This window comes from Haplochromis burtoni, unplaced genomic scaffold, assembly GCF_018398535.1.
Source record: "Haplochromis burtoni strain Fernald_Lab_line unplaced genomic scaffold, NCSU_Asbu1 Contig_227, whole genome shotgun sequence".
Taxonomy (NCBI): domain Eukaryota; kingdom Metazoa; phylum Chordata; class Actinopteri; order Cichliformes; family Cichlidae; genus Haplochromis; species Haplochromis burtoni.
In genome coordinates this window covers 220,602-242,813 of record NW_024582588.1, presented here as the reverse complement: position 1 = coordinate 242,813, position 22,212 = coordinate 220,602, and the positions used below count along the sequence as shown (strand labels likewise).

Here is a 22,212-nt window from a genome sequence, read left to right as displayed (position 1 = left end):
TGTGTAAAGTGCTTTGGGGTCCTTAGGGACTAGGCCATTTACCATTTAACTCGGCACATAACCGTAGCACGTCGAAGCAGTACGCGTCACGGGATGTGTGCGTGAATGGGTGGATGACTGGATGTGTAAAGTGCTTTGGGGTCCTTAGGGACTAGTAAAGCGCTATATAAATACAGGCCATTTACCATTTACATTGACACTGACAATATGGGACACAGATGGCCAGCTTGGTTTCCATACTCAGGCAAGCACTACTGTCATCCTTGTAATGACTGCAGCTGCATGATCTTTTTTTCTTCATCAAACACATTAGTTGAACCCAAATAAAAGGAGAGGGAAATACGTGAACTTGTACACATTGTTTGGTTCATGTGTAAAGAGGGAGAAAAGCGAAAATGGCACAATGGCTGTTTTAGGGATACTTTTGTTTTTCATTGAAGCTAAATAAGGTGATTTCAGTGTTGGTGTTAGTGTGTTTGTGTTTACTGTATCATAGAAAGCATTCATCAGAGATCATATTTAAGGAGTTTGGAACAGCTATTATCAAATGAACACTTGGTGACTTATTGACACACTGAGACATTCTCGGTTCCAAGTACCAAGCATCCTCAAGATGCTTTTGGGTTTTGTAAAAAGGAAAAAAAAGAACAAACTGACAAGATGAACAAGAAGGCATCTTCTGTACATTTTCTGTTAAGTTAATCGTTTATTATTAAGTGCTTTCACTTGCAGTTTCTTCTTGAAGATCAGTAATTTTAATTTTAGGTAGATTCTGTTTTAAATGGGAAACATTTTAGGACTTAAAAAAAATAGATGCTTGAGGTGCAGTTTTACCAGGATGGTAAAGGCAGTGTTGAAGATGTGTAAATGCCCAGTGCTAGGTGTGCCAACAAAATTCTAAATGAAAATAGCTGTTAAACTTTTGGAATGAATTGAACTTGATTAGGAAAGCTCAGCGTTAGACAGTGTGTTGCACTAAATAGTAACATCAGCATATCTACATTTGTGTCTTAGATGCAAGCCCTCCAGAGCCAGATCGAGTTCCAGGAGCAGTCCATGGTGGAGAAATCCCTTGTCAGCCGGCAGGAAGCCAAGTGTCGTGAGCTTGAGACCAAGCTGGAGTTTGAGAAGACCCAAGTCAAACGCCTAGAGGTAAGAGCTAAACACAGGTTGGGTGCTGCTGGCATTGGTAGACATTTTTGAGAGGCTGGTGGGAGCATGAAAGATCCTAATAACGTCAGAAAGAAACTGTAGAAACAGAAAAAGGTCACCTTATGAACGTATTGCACTTCAAAAACATATCCATCAGTGTTTTGCTAAATCATATAATCTGTGATAATACTTATATATAAAAATGTAATGAGCAGCATGATGGTGCTTATATAGCATTGTTGCTTCACATCAAGAAGATCATGAGTTTGAATCGACTAATAAACAGCACCGTTCTGTGTGGAGTTTGCATGTTCTCTGCTTGTCTACAGGGGTTTGATTTGAGTATGCCAGCTTCCTCTGACAGTCCATGCAGTTAGTGGTTAGCTTAATTGATGATTCTAAATTGACTGTAGGTGTGAATCTTTCTCTGTTTCTCTGTGTTAGTCTTGCAACAGATTAGTAACCTGTTAAGGGTATAACCTGCTACTTGCAATAAACTCCCCCACTCATCAACCCCGAATTTGATAAGTGGAAGAATCAGTGTATTTTTGCTATAGCAACCCCATGTGTTTAAGTTCCCTGGTCCATGCTACTAGGCAAGGCATGTCTGAGGACAAGAGCTACTTGACAGCTCTTCACTACCTAAAAGCATCAGCATATGCTGATCCCGCAACAGTCAGCCTGTCAGTCAGCTGCCTGGTTTCCAGCAGTCAGTCATTTGGTCAGCTTTTGTCTCAATCTGCATGTATGCAAATAGCCCAATAGAGGATGCTGGACCCTGAGACTACCCTCTTGTTTGGTTCACCCACAGATTCTTTGTTTCTCTGTTTGGTCAGAGGCATTCATACCAGGGGCCTGTTCAAGGTCATTTTGCAGGGCTCTAGCAGTCCTCATCCTGTTCCTTCTTGCACAAAGGAGCAGATACCTTTATTGATGATGGTTTAACAACCATCTACAGACCTGTCCAATTCTCCAAGAGTATGCCCGTCTCCTGGAATCTCCTCTTTGCTCTTGAGACTGTGCTGGGACTTTACAGTAATACAAAACTCCAACAATCAGACAAGTCCCTATGAGAAAGCACTTGGCAACAGTGGGAAGGAAAAACACTCTTTTAACAGGAAGAAATCTCCAGCAGAACCAGGTTTAGGGAGAGGCAGTGATCTGCTGTGACCACTTGGGGGTGAGAAGAGACAAGGGTGGACAAAAAAAATGATTAATTACAAAGTTGTGTAAACCTTTTGGAAATGGACATGTACCATCCTGGTGGAATTAAATTTCCAGCTAACACTGTGTCGAACTATCAGTAGTGACACTAAACCTAATCATACCATCAGCTGGGTCTAGGGATGCTGGTCAGTCAGAACATCGCTTTGGCCCCAAATTTGGCCAGCGGTGTTTTGCTATATACTTTAATACAGATTTTCAACCACACAATTAATGTGTAGGTCCACCTCATTCCATAAAGCAACATTGCCCTATAAAAACAGAAACTTCACAAGACCCCTGAAGGCATCCTGTTGTATCAGGAACCGAGACATGAGCAGCAGGTACTTGAATTCAAGAGGTTGGGCCTCCATGGATAAGATGTTTGGGGTTTTTTGGGGGTTTTTTTGGGGGGGGGGGGGGATTTTTTGCACATCAGTGAGATACCTGATTGGTACAGTTTCTCTTAAATGTTACTTTCACCACCATTACTATACACACATTTTTCACATTTTACATGCCATATCTATATATTTATAGTTTCAGTCTCTGTCTCTAACCATCTCCCTTTGTTGCTGACAGAGCCATTTAGCTCGGCTTAAGGAGAACTTGGAGAAGCTGACGGAGGAACGAGATCAGCGCAGCAGCAGTGAGATTCGAGAGAAGGAACAAAACAAACGTCTCCAGAGACAGATCCGTGACATCAAAGAAGAAATGGCTGAGCTGGCCAAAAAAGAAGCAGAGGCCAGCCGCAAGAAGCATGAGCTGGTAAGACAGCAATGAGAATGATATCAGTAAACTAAGCAGTGCAGTCATATGCTACTGACATGTTAGGACACCCTGCACAGCATCCACAAGCAATATATCAGCAACACTGAACTCATCAGCCTTTGGTCCAGACTAGCTGAAAGGTTCATTTTATCTCTTGCTTCATTAACAGGAAATGGACATTGAGAGCTTGGAGGCTGCAAATCAGAGCCTGCAGGCAGACCTTAAGTTGGCTTTCAAAAGGATTGGTGACCTCCAGGCAGCCATTGAGGATGAGATGGAGAGTGATGACAACGAAGACCTTATTAACAGGTGTGGGGCCACTTATATGTGTAACTGAAGCTGAGGTTTAAAATCACTCTTTTCTGTAGTGGTCACAAAACAAGTTCTCAAGATTAAATCTGGAGAACATTATCTCTTTTCACTGGTGCCTGCCTTTTTTTTTAATATCTAACTGAAAGATGGTTTTAATCAAGTTGGTTATAGTTTGACAAGGTATCCAAGAAGAAAAATTTCACGTTTAAAAAGATGTCAACAAACCAATCATTGTCTGTCAGCCAGGACAGCTGTCATGTTGAGCTCTCATTGACCATTGAACATCAGCTCCACTGACAGCTCCAATGAAAATTGTTAAACAGTATACAATAGCTGTATCCTTTTTTGACAGAGTGAGATTTGATCTCAAATCACACTGCAGATTTTCATTCATATAAATTTAGCATGAATATGATATGCTTGTCTTTATAGACGATGCATTTCTTTTCTTCTGTGCTGCACCAAAGATTTCTCTAACTGTGACCCAAAAGCTGAAATGCATATCATGCTATTGAACCGAAATATACATGCTATATTATGGAGGTGCAATAATTTGTTTGCAGGGGAAACTCTTACATCCACATTGTAAAGACATTGTAAAGAAAGTTTAAACCGCTGGGAATTAAAGTCAGTTAATGGGCAGAGCGTATAAAACAGTAAGGGACAGGGTTAGATACACTAAAGTGATCTTTGAATAATGAACTATTTCAAAGAATGAAAGAAAAATGATTTCTATTCATTCTGCAAGGTCAGATTGAAGTAGTCTGTTCTTTGTCCCTTAAAAAGGTTCAGAGAGTTTGCTGAAGAGAAAAAAAAGGGGTCGTCACATTAATTCCTGAAATAATTTGACTATCATTCACGTTTCATTTTTGTCATAATTTTTATTCAATTTTTTTCTATTTGTTTCTTTGCTGTTGTTTTTTTTTTTTATTTCTCCTGCCCCCCCCTTCTTCATCATCACCATCATCATCACCACGGCCAGTTTGCAAGACATGGTAACAAAGTATCAGAAACGAAAGAACAGAATGTGAGGAACCTCTTCTCCTTATGCACACACACATACACATATTTATTTATTTTATTTTCACCACTGGAAATGATGCATTCTAGTCTTTGAACATTTAGATGAATTTGGTTTACATCTAGTTAGTTTTTCAGTTTTGAAAAGACTAGAAGAGGTGATATTACAGATTGAAATAATATAGAACATGGATTTTGAATGAATGTATGAATAGACAAATTTTAGGTGTTGGTAGTTTAGAGTAATTGCTCCATTCCAAATGCACTGATTTTCTGCAGTTTGTGCAAACAGGAATGAAAGCGTCATGTAAGGAGAGATAAATGCATCATCAACAGTGCTCAGAGATTCCCTTATTAACCATGTTTATTTCACATTTTATTGCATGCCATGAAGATGCATGAATAACACTTACAATACATTATGAACTCTCAGCATGAAAGTTTTCTATTTTTTGCACATTTGATTATCGTTAAGTCTGCAGTGGTTTAGTCTGCCAGCCTTGTTGTGCTCCACATCACCACTTAAAGTGAGCATTCTTAGAATAAAAACAGGAGGCAGAGATTTGTGAGCTGAGTTGAAGAGAAAAACATCGTGTGCAGATTATTGATTGGAATTTTATGCTACAAGATGGATTTTTAGCCAGGTTGGCCACAACTTATAACAACAAGTTATATACTTGACCAGCTTGTATGTTAATGTACATCCAGTGTCCCAGACACTGGAACAGTCTTTTGGTAGGATTAGATAGCACAGAATCCTAAAAGCACAGTCAATAATAGGGTTGCCAACCGTCCCTTAAAATACGGAATCGTCCCGTATTTAGAAACAAAAGCACACGTCCCGTATTGAGCTAATAAGGGACGCACTTTGTCCCGTAATACAGTGAGAATCAAAAGTAGTCTATAAATGTTAATGGAATTAACGCTTTGTTTGAAAACATAATTCCCAGCCCCTGGAGCTCCCGTCTAATCTCTGTGATATATAAGTATGACCTATATGCCAGCTCTGACACATATTGAAGACTTATGGCAGAGAAAATTTTATCGCTAAGATCAGACTACAGTCTTCAATAAGCGCAGACTTTATGATGCCAGTCTCGTAAGGCTTGGCTCCTCCGACCATTCTCATTGGCTGAAAGGCAACAGTGTCTCTTTCACGAGACGAAGAGGTGATCTCGGAAGACTAATCATCAGAGATGAAATACCGTACACGAAGAAGCGGGATACGGGCACAGGGAACTATCTACCTATATCTCTCTGTCTTCTTCCTCTTATCAAGATCTATGACGAGACTGGCGGATGGCAGCAAGTCGTACGCAGTGTATCTCATAGGGTCACCTGAGAGAGCTGGCAGCTGAGACGCATAGGTAGTGCAGAAATATTTCATGATCTATGTTCGCTGTTTATTTTTTAGATTAATTATTTAGAACTGCCCTCGCATATAGCAGAACAACTGCACGATTGACTCTAATGCGAGAGCTGTATAAGATCATGTAGTAAGGGTCTCGAAGTATGCGCCCAGTTTTATTTTCACGATGCCAGCCGATTCTCATGTACTACCTATATTATGCGGGCCGCCAAAAAAGAGTTCTGTCGTCGAATTCTGATGACGACTCTATCTTCGTAGTATTATTTTTGAGCTAGACTAGTATGTGCTCTCATAAAATGAAGGTTATAACGAGAAATCTGTTAACACGTCCGCTCCACGTTTTTTATCTACCCAACGTGCAATGTCTCTTTCACTCTTTAGATAAAATATGTACACACACTCCAAACAGTATGGAACCCCAACCATTACTACATATTGCTCTAGCTCGTCTCTGAGATTTCGTTTATAACATACATGTAAATGATGCTATACCAGTGTAAATCCAACTATTTTCACGGGTTGTTGGTCGTGATACTTTTCTTCTAGCATTGCCAACAGACACCACACATGGAGGACAGTGCTGGTAATAGATGAGCCTTTCGAGAGTTGTGCATTATCGAGGTGTTGTGCGTCCTATATAACTCGCCCTTCGGTTTTCTTAAATGCCAGATCACTTACTCGCGCCGCACATGGTATCACAGCCGATCAACAGCTGCTCCTTCTTTCTTAAAAGTCAACCCAAAAGTTCCACACTTTTCCTTTCCCGTACGTTATTTTTTCTACGTACATAACCGAAGTATAACTTTTCTCAGATGTTATATTAAGAGTACAAGCAGCGGTTTGGGCATGAGCATGTCTAGTTGGTCTAGTTTCAAATATCTCATTGGAGCGATTTTTATGTCTGGTTATTTCTGCTTTTAGTATTGAGTGCACCAGAGACTCGGTCACATAGTACAAGTTGTGCCTCCAACGCTTGTGTCCAGATCACACGTCGGTTTTTCACGTGTTTGCGCGTGAGCAGTGTGAGCGCCTGTGGTGACACCCTCACGAGCGATTGATGATCGGGAGCTGGTCGTGAGGTGTTAATCACTTCTCGTTACCCCACGTATACTACACGACGCACGATGAAGGCCAAAATCGGTCCGATCACTCAAAAATCGTCTCAAAATGGGCCTAAAACCGCACAGTGTCTGCCCAGCATAATGTTTGTTCCCCTCAGAGAAAGGGAAGAATGGGAAAAGGAAAACACCTGGCTGGAAAAAGTTAATATGGGCATGTGCAGTGAATATCAGCGCTATGTGGCCAGAAGTGTGATAATATAACTTATTTTGTGTAATAAACGACTGCAAGGATAGATGATTACAACAAATGTCATAGTATGAAGTTGAAGTAGCATGTTGTGCTTCATATATTTGCGCTTCAAGTAATTTGGAATATCAGCTGGATATGATTGGCCCTCAGTGTTGAGTGGTGATAATATTATAGCTTTTATTTGTTGTTCTAATAAAACTCAATACTCGGCAAGAGCTGAGCGCACAGTATGATTTTGTTATTCTGATACAAGCCAACATATTATTCTGACTAAATGCAACACTAGATAGGTGACACCAAGAACATTATGCGCAATATAACTATACATAAGCTAGATTGAGTGGTGGAAAGAAATGCTGTCACTCAGGGAAACAGAAGTGGGTTACCCAAAAACACGTGACGCTAGCTTATGTATTGCTAATAAGTATCCTGTTATTAGATTAAGGATTTCAAAAGTGACAATGCTAGCATGAAGAGCCATATTTTCGCTCAAAATGTTACAATAATCTAAAATGTATTCTGATAATCAAGGTTGGGCCTGTCGCTGTGTTAAGATAATTTGGTCTCAGAATAGTAGTTTGCTCTTTATATCTAATGCTTGTATGTGTTATTCCTATGTTATTTTCTTAGAGTTAAGCAGGCGCCTTGAGGCAAGAACAGACGGTTGTTGTGATTATAGTTGTCCCTCTCTATTTAATATGAGATAACTAAGAATATCTTACGTTATATTCTACTAAATGAAAGTTAAAGTCATTTAGGGGGACAGGACGCAATAAATACATTTTGTAATGGAAGGGAACCTGGTATGGTTGGTGATAATGATTGGTCTATATATTTTTGTGAGGCTGGATCAATAATAGAGTATGGCTATAAATGTTATCGTTTTTGTTACTTCACAATGTGGTTCATATCACAACAGAATACACATCTGCTAATCATGTCATCAAAGATTTGCGCCAAATTCGCATACAAATTGTTCTAACAAAAAATAATTTTACACAACAGCTATCTAATATCGGCCATTTTCTAACCTCCATTTTGAAGAAATTGTTTAGAACAGCTCAATTTAGCCAAAACAAGAGGAGAAATGCAACAAAGCAACAGAGAAAAACATCAAGAAACCGGGAAGTAGGTGAACGCACTAAATGGGTAAAATATAACGCATCCGAAAGGTTTTTTCATATTGAATATTTAAAATATTGGTAAACTGCTGGAGTTAATTACGCTGAAATCGTTTCGCAGTCCCAACAGGAGTGCCCTTATTTACTCTCATTTCAAAGTTGGTATGGTCTTAGAGAATGAACTTGCTCAAATCTGTAGTCTAATTAATTGGTATTATCCTTTGTAAAGGTCCTTTACTTGAACGCGCATATATTGTTGATAGAAGTTGTCGAGGATTATCACATGATCTGCCATAGGTAGCCCTGATGCTGTGAATACCTTAAAGAGATGCCCTCAAAATATACGTACCTTTTATTTTTATGCTGACATTTTCTGCTGTTCTCCTCTGGTGATCACGCCTTATTATATATGCACTAATACAACATTTCACCTCATATACTCATAGTGACGTAGACTGGGTTACTGGCTCACTAAAGGATATACTCCCCTCGCGTATATTTAAGATGCAGGATACAGACTGTGAGATGAAGAGACACCACCTGAAATAAGACTTACTCGTGAGGATACCCGCAAAAGAAGATGTTTCTAACAAGAGCCAAAGATACACTTTTAGGCTGTTCACGAATTCAGCCATCTTTATATAACTGTATCACATTTTTTCGGTTGTACCACAAAGTGCGATCCGCCGCGATCTTATTAAGAATTTAAAATAAGCTGTGCAACACTGAAATATGTGAAAACCCGACAGACTTTACAAAAAGATTATTTTAGTTCTGTTTCAGTCAGTTTATAAACTTACTTTTTGGTTAACCACAAGTGTCGGGATCTCTTTGGTCAACCCTCTTGAGGAGATCGTTCTCACAGTTCTTGTGGTCTCTCACACTGTGTTTATGTTCTGGTTTACCTGGAAAGTGTCAGTTCCTCTGTGTTGCGTTTAAATATCACTTGGTGATGCCTAGCCTCTCGCTCCCTGGGCCCTCTTAATATTTTATTGCCCTGCTCTAGGGCTGGATGTGACTGTGACTCAGCAGTGACTGCCCTCCTGACAGGAGAAAGGGATCGTGTGTTTCTCATCAATCTTTAAATTGCACTTGCTTAATAATGCAGAACCCTCAAATGTCTTACAAAAAGCTGTTTGCAGGACAACATCTCGCATCAAGATGTCATTACAAAAAGCTGTCTTGCCTTCAACAAGCTTACATTCATCCAATTCATAGGCACCTTCGATGAAGCTTTTACAGAGTCTTAAAGCTGGTGCCTCTTGGTTCTCAGCTACTTTTTTCCGATCCCTACGTAAGTCACCTGCCTCTTGTCAGATTACTAATGGACTGTCGGTAGGCAAAAAAATAGTGGTGCAGGGAAGTGTAGGAGCTCTACATCATGGAGCTGTCTTCGCAGTATTGCCTTGGAATTCCTGAAGAATGAGTTGAATCGAATTTTGATATAAAGAGTAAATCGAAGAGATACACAAGTTTATGTATCCCTTCTGGACTTGAAGCCTTTCGAGCTGGTGCCCTTTTCACACTGCTGGAACTTCGGTAGGAAATAGTGGAGGCATCAGAGCTGGATTCTGATTCTGAAGATGAGGAAGATGAGGAAGAAGACAAAGACTCATCCTTCCTTTTGGATTTTTTCGATCTCCTCTTGGAGCTGCTTCTGTGACGATGGCCATCTTCTGAGCTGTCAGAGTCAGAGCTGTGGCTTCTCTTCTTTTTCTTGCTCTTTCCTTTACTACTGTGGCGATGGCGGCTACTGCGGCTACTGGCTGGTCTCATGCAGTCCGCGGCAGATGCAGAGCGTCTGAGGCTGTTAAAAGTTTGAGGGGCTCAGCATGGCGGCTAACTGCGGCTAGTTCACTAAGAATAGGAGCTTGGATGGTTCTTCTTTGATTTATGATAATAATATAGCAAGATATGTTCACTAGTACGGTACAGAATTAAGCAGAGCGTTATACTAGTAAGATAGAAGGGCTGTTGATACAGGACTATAGTTGAAGTTCTTTTTCTCACTTTGATATCAGTTCATTATTATTAGTCTTAGAACTCACTTTTTCTTTCTTCATAAATATACAACTAAGATCAGAAGTCTTTATTTTCTTTATTATATTAAATTTTATTATTAATATATATTTATATTTGATTTCCATCAATTAGGAAAATTGAGGCAATCACCTACTCCTTGCGCTTGATTTGCCTCCAGAAACTTTATACAAACAACAAACATACAGGGACTTCATTGATTGGCTTTCTTTCGCAGGTCAGAGTGTCTGGTAGTTGCGACTGACCCTGGTGACGTAATATATGGACATTCAAAAAACCTGCCCAGTTGGTGCAGTGGTATTTTACAAGGAAGTACTGTCTCCCAGGATATGACATGGAATTTGGTTTTGATCCCAACAAGTTAATCAACGTGACACTGTTGTTCCCCAAAATATTTATATTTGATTTCATTTAGAATTGCACACTACTGCTCCCAAACTACACACACTGCCCCAGTGGTGTGCAGTGGTTTTTACAGAAGTACTTCTCCCACCCCCTCAATAAATAAATAAATACATGAGAATAAAACAAAATAAAAATGAAGTGAGGAAGAAATAAAGAAGAAAATGTAGTCTTTAACCAGACAAACACACCGCTCTGACAACCCCTTACTTTACCCTTCCTCAACACTTTCACCTCTGGCTTAGAATTTTCTTACTACTAAAGTGTTTACTATTAGTTGCATCAAATTCTTTCAATTCATGTTTGCAACAGCTGTCCTGCGAGGGCCGCGACAGCTTTGCATCAGGTCAGAAACACAAGGCAATACATTGGTTTGAAAAGCATTTTAAATTATTAAAACTTTTTTTAAAAAATCAGAGCTAAATTTAAATGTTTGAAACGCTGTGTGATGTGGTTAACTGCGAATATATCTAGAGTGGGATTAAAAATTAATGAAAAATGAAGGTGGTGTATTAGTAAAATCAGTAGTTAAACTGTATATTTAGTCAATCAAGGGATTTTGTACACAGGCCCAGGTAGATTTGGATAGCCTTTTTTTCCTCCATGTAGAGCAGATGACTAACGTTTAGCTAGTCTTGTTAATCTAGCTGAGTGGGTTCAGGCCAATGCAGAACAGCACCAGGGACAGAGAATTTCCTTGGTCAATCCCGCACTGCAATTGGCTTGAAGCTGGCCTGTAGGCTTGTTCTGAATTCCTGATTAAGGCACTCGGGATCCTGTTGCTCTTGTATAGTTGTACACATTCCAGGATCCATGTATTAGGCATTGAGTCATTGTTGTAGTCAATCCAGACATCGCCCTGGTTGATTAGTCTGGTGTTATAGTCTTGAGCGAGTGCTCTGTCTACCAGTATCTCGTTTTTGGTTCTGCCCCTCCTTTCTGGACCCTGCTCGTTCATGCCATGTGCCTACACACACACACGTATATAAAGATAAATCCAGGGTGTACCTCCGCCTCTCGCCCTATGACTCTATCCAACATAGATTTCACTTGCCCAGCCTTTTCACATATGGCAGGCAAAAATAATAGATTCTGTAAGACTCAGGGACACACAGAGAATCTATACACGCTAATGATGAATATAACAGAGATGTACAACCAGTGGCGAAAGAATGTCAAGGACAATTTATGTCTCCACAGCATGAGATGTGGAGAGATGAAAGATAAAAACAAAGAAAACGAATGGTCTTTTGTGGCAAGTCCACAGAGGAAAAGATGAGGACATACAGTGGGTAGAAGCAAATCCCACAGATTATTTAATAGCTGAGACGTGTGCTGCAAAGCTTTTTATAGCTTAATAGTCTGTCGCTCTGTCCTTCCACCAATCCCTTCTGCATCATCTTTGCTGGGGCTGGGACTCAATTCAATGCAGCTCCAGTATTACTATTTAAGGTATTGTATTCCATAAGAGCCGGATCTCATAGGGCAAAGCATACTGTTAAAAATCCCTTTTGAAATCTTCAGTTTTAGTTTCTGATTGCAAATGATTTTAATTTTCAGTGGTTCTAGGCCTTTCTGTGCTCCACATGATGGTAAGTTTTCTGAAACAGATGCAGAGATGTTGAGCCACACTGATGTCTCTATAGGACAATTAGGCTGTAGCAACTTTATTTCAGTGTTGCAGGGCCACCCTCACCAAGTCTAGTTTGGTCAGAGACATTTATACTAGAGATCATTTTGTAGGTCTCTGGCAGCGCACATCCATGCCAAACACCTTTAGGCAGGATACTAACTCCAAATTGCTCTCAGATGCATCCATTGAAATATGAACGTGTGAATGTTAGATAGAAAGCATAGTGCTTGTGTACATAGGTGTGAATAGATGGATGTGAGTGAGGCATACTGTATAAAACGCTTTGAGTGCCCAGAGTAGAAATATGTTTATATAACCGGTCCATTTACCATTTATACCGGTCCTGCTGATGGGTTAAAGACCTTTTATGGCCTGTTATACGAGAGTAACTGCCTGTCTTCTGCAATTTCCTCCATGCTCTTTAAACCGTGTTGGGAGACACAGTAAAATAATAATAGTTTTGTCCATATCTCTCTAGTATGCGCAAAACTTGAAAACAGTTACCCACAAAACAACTGTGTGATGGAGATGTTTACTTCTTATACAATTTAAAAAGAACAAAAAAACCCACAAAATGCTAAATAAATAACCGGATCTCCAGTTCCTTTCAATGATGATGATAATGATAATAATAATAATAATAATAATAATGTATACTTTATTTATCCCCATGGGGAAATTACTCTCTGCATTTGACCCATTCACTCAGTGAAGCAATGGGCAGCCACTAATCAGGCCCCCAGGGAGCAGTGTGTAGGGATGGTACCTTGCTCAAGGGTACCTCAGGGTAAGCCATTCAGTGGATTCGAGCCCCTTCCGATCATGGGGCGACCACGCTATCTACTGAGCTATCCCTCCCTCCCTGTTGAACTGTATATATCAAAGCTGTTGTGCCTTGCATTATAGCTCTGTCATGTTGTTTCTTTGTCACTGAAGTAGAGAAGTTTAATGTTTGCCAGCATTGGTAGCGCTCATTTAACCCCTTAACGCCTGGTGGATCCTATTTCAGACACAGACACAGTTTTTGTGATTTCTGCATCATCAGTGTGATCCCCCCCGCCACCCCACCTCCCAAAAAATACCAAATGTAACAAATACAGTACAAATTAAAATTCATATACACAATTTCTATTCCTTTTTGTACAACTGCCAGAAGGTTCAATAAACACTCAAAAACGTGTGAAATTTCTGGCATTGATTTCATGGTTTGATAACCATAAGTGAAGTCTTAAGGTGTTGATATCTCTGCAACCTTGACTTGACATGCATGTGTTTTTTCCCCCCTAGAATAAATGCTACAGCCACCCTTCGCTGCCACACTAACACCACACACGAACATTACTACCTGTGCTAACTGCCATTTCACATTCATATTCCATCACCCTATTCTCCCACTGAATGGCAATATTTGACTTTTCTCTTTATCCTATTCTTTGCTCTCGTCTCTCCTTTGCTTCCGCTGACCTGTTTTCCTGATCTGGCCTGCACCAGTCAAGGGGATTCAAACACAGATTCTGAGGTGGAGGATCATGTGGAAGGGGTGAAGTCATGGCTGTCCAAGAACAAAGGTTCCACCAAAAATCTCTCTGATGACGGCAGTCTCAAAAGCTTCAGGTCAGTACAAAGGTAGTGTAACACACCATACTTTGTTAGGATCTTGGGCTTATGTTCTCTAGGAATCGACTAAGGAACGAATGGCACACAGCTAAAAGAACAGTCAACATTTATTCAAAAACAAAACCAAAAACAGTCATTCAACAGTTCACAACAGTTTCAATAGTCCATATTTGTGTGTGTATAGTGTTAATGTTAGTAGTACTACCCGGGTAGTGTATTGTTCTGAGATCTCATAAGCTTATCTGTCAAGAAGTAACGCAGTTGTCACTTCTAAGTAGGCTGGAAACCTTTCCTGCATCGCAGCTGGGGATCTGGAATCCTGGCTCGCAACTTTAGACTCCAACAAAAAAACCAACCTGCACAGGGCAGTGAACATATTTTACATGAATATCATATAACAACTTAATCAACACTAGTGACCAAATGTCTCTCACTCTTTGTATATAACGACTTAATGCAATCAATAATAAAATAAATCAAAGAACCTTAAAACAATCTCCACATCATACAAATTTAACTCAAATCTCATATTTTGTGAACAGCAGTCACATCAATCCAATGAATTGAGAGAAAGCACATTACTGATGCACGAGGAAAGTGCAAAACGTGGTCGCAGTACTATTTAGCCAAAGACTGCTCACATTTATCATCTCATTACAATAAATAAAACTTACCTAATAGCTTCCAAAGAAATATTTCCGATTGGTTTAAAACATTCACAAGTGAAGAAATAAAAACATAATACAGCACTTAAAAGGAACACATGAAATTTACATTATACTAAGCTAATGATTAGCTAACGATTAGCTTGCTATGCTAGCGCAGTTAGTCAACTCACCGGAAATGAACAAAAACAGAGGTACATCGGCATCAACAAAAAGTGTCCGCGTTTCCCAGCAAGCGGAAGAGTAAAATCCAATTTGTGTCTTCACACATAACCTTTTTCTTGAACAAGGATTAAAGAAAAACTTGGTGAGTAGCTCCAACCAGCATACGTAGCCTTAGCACTATTCTCTGTATCAACTCAAGTTCACAAGCACTAAACAATCTCATAGTGCCACCTACTGGCATTCTTTGGGAACAGCAGTTCATTTTCATGAGGCAAATTTTAGGTGGGTTACAGTAGCAACTCTCACCGTCTCTTCAGCAGCAGTTGGGAAACAGTCTGCCAAGACATTTGTTTGTCCTGAACTTAGCATATTTAAGCATATCTGCTTAAAAAGGTTAACATGTTGTGGCCTGAGGAAATAAAGCCATCAACACAGAGAATTTAACTGAAAAGAAGGGACTGCTATTAAATGCATTTTGCAAACTGTTCTGTCTTCATTGTCATCCACTTGGTGAAGCAGGGCTTTTTTTCCCTTTAGTAAAAGGAGGGGACCTTGGTGGCGGATTTATCGATATGCCCATAGGCCAGCTGGCACAGTCTACCTGAGCCGCTTGCTGAGATTAATGTCTGCGAGCTGACGGTTTTGACTGGGCCAGATTTATCTCCTTACCACATTTAACTTTCCTCCCTCAGCTGAGCTGAGCTGAGTCATTCCCAACTTTAAATACTTGGTGTTTTTAAATTTCTCTCAGCAGCTTCACCCTATGGACACACACTTTCAAGTTCAGTGACTAACTGCCAGTACACAGGTACAAATACTTTAGAGTTCCTGTTGGGTTTTTTAACTCATTATAAAACAGCTCAAAAGAAAGGAAAAGGGGGAGAAAGGACTATGTTTTAAGGGAGAATTTAAGCTGTGGTGAAGTTCATTTTTCTGTGAGTTTCAGCCACATTATGTGAGTGAAATGCATACAAGTGCACTTTTATGTGCTCGTGAAAAAAATTATTAAAAATCACACATTTTTATAGGACTGTATAGATGGGTAGACAAATTAGCACTGAACCAAACCTGAGTGGTATTGTGTTACATTGCTTTCCTTGCTTTCATCTCATTTTGCTAAATTTCAGCACTTGCATTTCTTCTCTCATTTCAGTTTTTATGATTTTTGTCACATTTCATTCATTCATTTCATTCTCTTCTTTCACTCACCTTTGCTTTTGCCTAATATCTCGTCTTTGTCATTTTCTCTCCCACTGTCTTTATTTCTTTTGTCTCTTCCTGTTTTTCTTTGTAGAAGTGCTGTAAATGTAGAAGCAAAGGAAGGAAAGGAATTGAAAGAGGGTAAGGAATGGAAAGAGGTGAATAAAGAAGGTAGAGAGGTAGAAACAAGCAGGCCAGTTTCAGTGATGAGCTCCCTAAGCTACAGAAAACGATCCAACCTCAGTAGCAAAGGAGATGCCCTCTTCAGTCAGAATGCTGAGTCAGAGGATACGCTATCCTTTCGTAAACCGAAACCCCAAGCTTCTGATTTTCAGAATGATGCATACTTAGCCAGCTCAAGGAGAAAGTCTCAGGTATTGGATGGCATGAATGACAGACAGTCAGTCATCTCCCAAGCCTATTCAGAAGCCAACAGCCAGGCTAGAAAAGGCTTGGACAGCCGCTGGAGCAACTTTAACGAAGAATCAACCATTTCATTTACTGCACCAAGTCGGGCCTCCACATTTCTTGGGTTAAACCCAGAGAATGATGCCAAGTCTAACGTCAGCTTAGGTCTGTCAAGCGCACTTGGACGCCATCAAAGCACCTCAAGATTAGACAAGGGTAGAGGGAGCCGTTCACAGCATAGCAGTGGTCCCAGTAGCCCTTGCTATAGCAGACGTTTTGGCGGTTGTAGTCCCGGAAGTGTTAGTCGGCCTGACTCAGTGGCTTACAGCTGCCGTCTTAGTGAGTTTGATGTTGATATTGATGATAGTAGAAGTGTGGCCTTCACTGAGAAGTCAGCATACAGTCCACACTCTTCAACTGGACGCAGTATCTCCATGCCACCACCACAAGTCAGATCAAATTTTGAAAACGATGCAGTTGATAACTTGGATGTCAAAACAGTCAACCATCGCAACTACCTTGACCCTGACCTGGAGAAAGCCATCAATGAAGTCCTGAGTTTTAAACCTATCAAATTCAAGCGCAGGACTTTGGAAGACTCTGACTGTGAAGAAGAAAAGTTCAACAATAATGAAGCTGACAGAAAAGATACTCACCCTGTCAACAGCCTCAGACGCTCTGCATCTGCCGCGGACTGCATGAGACCAGCCAGTAGCCGCAGTAGCCGCCATCGCCACAGTAGTAAAGGAAAGAGCAAGAAAAAGAAGAGAAGCCACAGCTCTGACTCTGACAGCTCAGAAGATGGCCATCGTCACAGAAGCAGCTCCAAGAGGAGATCGAAAAAATCCAAAAGGAAGGATGAGTCTTTGTCTTCTTCCTCATCTTCCTCATCTTCAGAATCAGAATCCAGCTCTGATGCCTCCACTATTTCCTACCGAAGTTCCAGCAGTGTGAAAAGGGCACCAGCTCGAAAGGCTTCAAGTCCAGAAGTGGATGAAGAAGCTGGGTCTCAGAGCAAGACTCAGCCCCTTAATAAAAAGGATGAGAAGAAGAGAAAGAAGAAGGTCGACAGCCTGATGATGAAGTATTTATACCGGCCGGAGAGTGACTGATGCAGGCAGTAGGTAGACTTACCTTGGAAAGAGTTGTTTGAAGCATGATGTCACCTAACCAAACAAAGGCCTTTCACTTCTATTAACCAGCACATTAACTATTTCTCATACAGTCTGACTTGAATAGTTTTAAATTCTAATAAGGGGATTGCCTTTTTCACGTGTGACATTAGTGATGCTAACAGTTTTTGCTGTACACTTTAGTGACAGTAGTCTGTGTGGTGGTCTCTTCACATTGATTGCTTTTATCCAGGAGTCCTTTAGACCAGAACCGCCTCCTGGTTTGGTGAAATGTTATCATAAAAGGAGAGACAGTCGATAAGAAGGTATTATTTGTGGATATCTAGCTCAGCTACTCAATACTCCTGAGATATTCCTTTGATTTACAAAGGAATAAAAATTACATTACAAGTCAATTAGCAAATTTATGTGTGATGCACATTTCACTGTAATTAACTCCAGCAGTTTACAATATTTAAATATCAATATGAAAAATTTCTATGTTTATTTTTAGTAGGTTTCTTGTTTTTCTTGCTTTTTCGGCTAATTGAGCTGTAAACAATTCTCAAAATGGGTTAGAAAATGGCCTATATTCAGTATAGCTGTGTGACAGTGTGAAGCCACTATGCTGGGTAAACAATATCATGACCCTACAATAAATCATTGTCTCCTGCTTTTCCACATTTTTCTCCCCCTAAATTTTCATATTCAGTTCAGTGTTATTCATAATGGGCTAAATCACAACAACCGTTGCCTCAAGGCGCCTGAAACAGTATCAGACAGCATATGCTCCGAGACCAAATTATCTCTCACAGGCCATTGACAAATATTATTGTAACATTTTGAGATTGTAATCTCACCTGTCACTTTGAAATCCTTATCTTTAATAACAACATTAATATGATGTGTTTTGGATGGTCGCATGTTCCCACATTGCTTGAGATTGCAAGTTTTTGTGCCCACTAGATGCTAGAGCAATGGCTGACATGAATAAAATACTGCAGCTCTCTGATTAGAAGAATATAACATATACACACATGCATGTAGTCAGAATATTGAAGGCTAATGAAGAAAATCTACTCACCATATGGACATAATACATCCAAAAATCAGTGAAATATATAAGACCTGAACTGTGAACTGTGGCAAAGTGTCTTTTACAGTATACTAGCTATTATATTATAGCTAGTATATTTTTGATCAGACCAGAACTTTTCACAGCATATCACAGAGTGTTTTGTGTACGTGTTGTTTGTACAGCTGCCAGAAAAAGTTTGTAAATTCTGATATTTTCTGTACAAATGTTATTGGATTTTGACTCAAGTACTAAAAGCAGATAAAGAACTAATTTAAAACAATGAAATCATGCCAAACCTTTTTATCTATTTATTGAGAAAATGTATCTGGTATTACAAAATTCTGAAAGGAAAAAGTGTGAACTTTTGGTGACTTTAGAAGAAGGAATGTTTATGCTTAACAGGCTGCAAAAGGCATTGAAACTGCTAGGAGTTTAAACTACACCAATCCACAGTCAGGTGGATAAGTCAGCCGTGTTTTGTTGTGTGTGGAGGAAAGGGGGTAAAATTGTTTCAAGTAAACAACCAAGTCAGTTCATTTGGTTCCACTTGTTTTATTTGATTTATCAAATTTTATCACTTGTGTAAAAACGTGATGCCTGTTTTCATATTTCTACAAAAATACAGAAAATGTCATCAGATTCACAAGCTTTTTTTGCCCCAAATGAACAAATGGAATAATAACTGGGAAACATTCGAGGACATTTCTCAGATTTCAGCCTCCATACTGTTCTCTATTCGCTTTCTAAATAATAATAAAAAAAAAAATCTGTTTGTTCTTCCTTGCTCCAGCCCGCCTAGCCAAAGACGCTACCTTTTCGATAGATCTGATGAAGAGGAAGAAGAAAAAGAGGAAGGCGGGGCGTCCCTACACTATCCTCGATACAGATACAACACCAGTGTGAAAGGTCGAGATGGCGAGGACAAGCCTTACGAGACTGCATCATAGCCTTATGAGACTGTGACAGCTGTGACATTTTGTCTTGCATGCAGAGATCAGCACATTTGTGGTCATATGGACACAACCACACACCCAAACACTCCTACCCCTGCAGGAGAACACAAACACTTAGAATCAATGCTTCCTGTGGCAGACCCTCACAGGACATAATTGAACAGATACTATGGTCTGTTTTTGACCGTGCACTTATCAGTCTGACCTCACTGCACAAACAGCAGCTCCATTATTTACGGCTCGACTGTGCTCATTGCATGCAAGCAGCAGTTGCTTTGCTTGAACAGCCATCTGGTATAAAACTCATCATGGCTGCAACTGAGCCAAAGAACTTGAGCTTGCAATAATAATGGATCCTTTTTCTCTTTGTCTCTCTTCTGGATTTACATGTAATATACCACAGTAATATATATTGCCATACTACAGTGTATTGCCAAAAAAGCCTTTGTTCCAAGTATGTGAGTACACTGCTTTTCTTATTACCAGTCTTTTTCCTTCCTTCCTTCCTTCCTTCCCGTTTGGGAGAAGTGCCATTTGATTTAAGTGGGCTCCTCTACAGCTGGCTTCTCTGCAGCTGGGGTGCTTCATGAACTGCTGCATGGTACACTTAAGACGCTTTCATTATCATCTGCTCGCTTTTTGTTTGCCTGAATTCTCTTTTCTCTGCCTTTTACTGGCAAATTAGTTCTTCCTTCCAGGAGAGCTATATCACTATGAAACCCAAACATTTTTCTCACGTTTAATCTTTTATTTCTAATGTACGACAGATGTGTTTTTCAGAGGATTACTGTCGAGCACATTCATTTACTTTCATCTTACTTCTGTGAAATGGTTTGAGCTATTTTGATTTGATTTGACAGAGCATTTCCCAGGCTTTGTTAGTGAGGAAGACTCTATGGCTTTGTCCTGTGTGTCATGCTTACATGCGCTCTTGTTTCCGTTAGTTTTGAGGTTGATGTGCTTTCCTTTTTTTAAACGGAATAGACTTTGGACAACAGTCATTTGTTGGGTTCTTATAAAAACTGATCCTCAGCCAGCATATAAAAAAAAGAAAAAGTCTAGTGTTATGCTTTTTCTTATCACCAAATTACATGGAAAGATCAAAACTGACAATGGTTTTGGAACAAAATATGAAGTGCAAAAGTTCGCACGTGCAGTAGTGACCTGAGGATGGTATTGAGGCTCCTCCCAACAGGTCCTTGACACTAAGCTAAGAGTGAAACCACTTAATAGGTAGCTGCAGTTATAATCCACAACAGTCTAAGGCAGTTAAGATTTCAATGGCTTGTTCAATTAAATGATATAAAACTGTATTTATACAGCGCCAGTTCACAACAGCAGTCTCCTCAAAGCGCTTCATATTGTAATGTAAAGATCTTCTAATAATACAGAGAAACCCCAACAATCAGATGACCCCTATGAGCAAACACTTTGGCGACAGTGGGAAGGAAAAACTCACTTTTAACAGGAAGAAACCTCTGGCAGAACCAGGTTCAGAGAGGGGCGGGGCCACATTTTGTCTGGTCAGCAGGGAGGACCTTTATGTTACCCACAGTCACAGCTGCTACTTCATTTTTGTACAGTGAGAGGAAGCGGTGACACATTATAACAATCATTATAGACAGTCTGTTTGATGCCATCAAAGCTCTTAAACTTCCTACTGAAAACAGAAATCTAAAAAAGAAGCTTTAAAATATATAGTTTTCCTTTTAGAGCTAATTTTATTCTGAAAGGTCAGCTGTGTGACATTTGCTTCTATCCAAACGCTAGTTGATATCTTTATTTTTTTCTGATGTAGGTGGGGTTCTCCTGTGTAACATGAAGCTGATCATAAACATGCAAGAAGCTTTGTTTCACAAACTGCAGTAAAACTCTGGGATATGCATTCCTAATGCACAGTACTAATACTTCTAAAATGGACTATTGGCTTAGTAGACATCTCTTCATTGGAATGAGAGATCCATTTCAGTAAAGCTAGTGCTAAGTTAAAATATCTAAATGGATTTTACTTCTATCAAATTAGGAATGTTGTCTCATTCAGACAAATAGCGAATTACCCGCGTAAACATAAACACACTTGGTGATTTCACACATGGACCAGATGTTTCAGTCCACAGAAGTAAATGAATCTTAATTTGGATGTCTTTCAGTGAGTTTTAATAATGAGAGTGTAAAACATCACCAAGGTTCATTTAACTGTAATGTCTTTAACTGGATACATTATAGCCTGTATGAGCAATACTGTGAAATCATGTTCAGTGTCATTCAAGCCTGTTCTGTTTTCAGTTTGGTGTTTCCTGAACAGCAAAAGAAAAAAAAAGAGAACAACCTGCATTTTATTTTTTTGACTGAAGTGCTACATCACACCCTTTGGTCTTGTCTGGTATTTGCTGAGTGGCATTAGAAATGTTTGGAAGCAGTTTAAACTTCAGAAAAGCTTCACATTACAGGGGCTGAAAGAGTCAGTGGGTGTTCTTCGTGGGAGGATTTAGGTGTGACTCTACTACACATACTGCGCTTTTTAAGAAATGTTTTTTTTTCTTCTCTATGCAGTCTGCACGAGTGTGGAAATGTGTTTTTTGACCTGATAACATGTTTTGTTTGAAGACACACACACACACACACACACACACACACACACACACACACACACACACACACACACACACACACACACACA

At 39.8% G+C, this 22,212-nt stretch overlaps 1 protein-coding gene across 17 annotated transcripts in view; it reads left to right on the top strand.

Annotated features, from left to right (window-relative positions):
* The window catches only part of myo18ab (myosin XVIIIAb), a 126,506-nt gene extending 104,354 nt beyond the window's left edge, over positions 1-22,152 (top strand). For 11 of the 17 annotated variants that reach the window (XM_005937153.3, XM_005937151.3, XM_005937152.2 and 8 more), the window contains 6 exons: positions 1,015-1,152; positions 2,938-3,123; positions 3,296-3,435; positions 4,421-4,465; positions 13,826-13,948; positions 16,076-19,363. In XM_005937153.3, coding sequence (XP_005937215.2) covers positions 1,015-1,152; positions 2,938-3,123; positions 3,296-3,435; positions 4,421-4,465; positions 13,826-13,948; positions 16,076-17,501 — 2,058 coding nt within the window. In that variant the 3' untranslated portion in view covers positions 17,502-19,363. The other 6 variants (XM_005937156.3, XM_042226766.1, XM_042226762.1 and 3 more) reach the window with 5 other exon arrangements.
* The last annotated feature ends 60 nt before the right edge of the window (positions 22,153-22,212 follow it).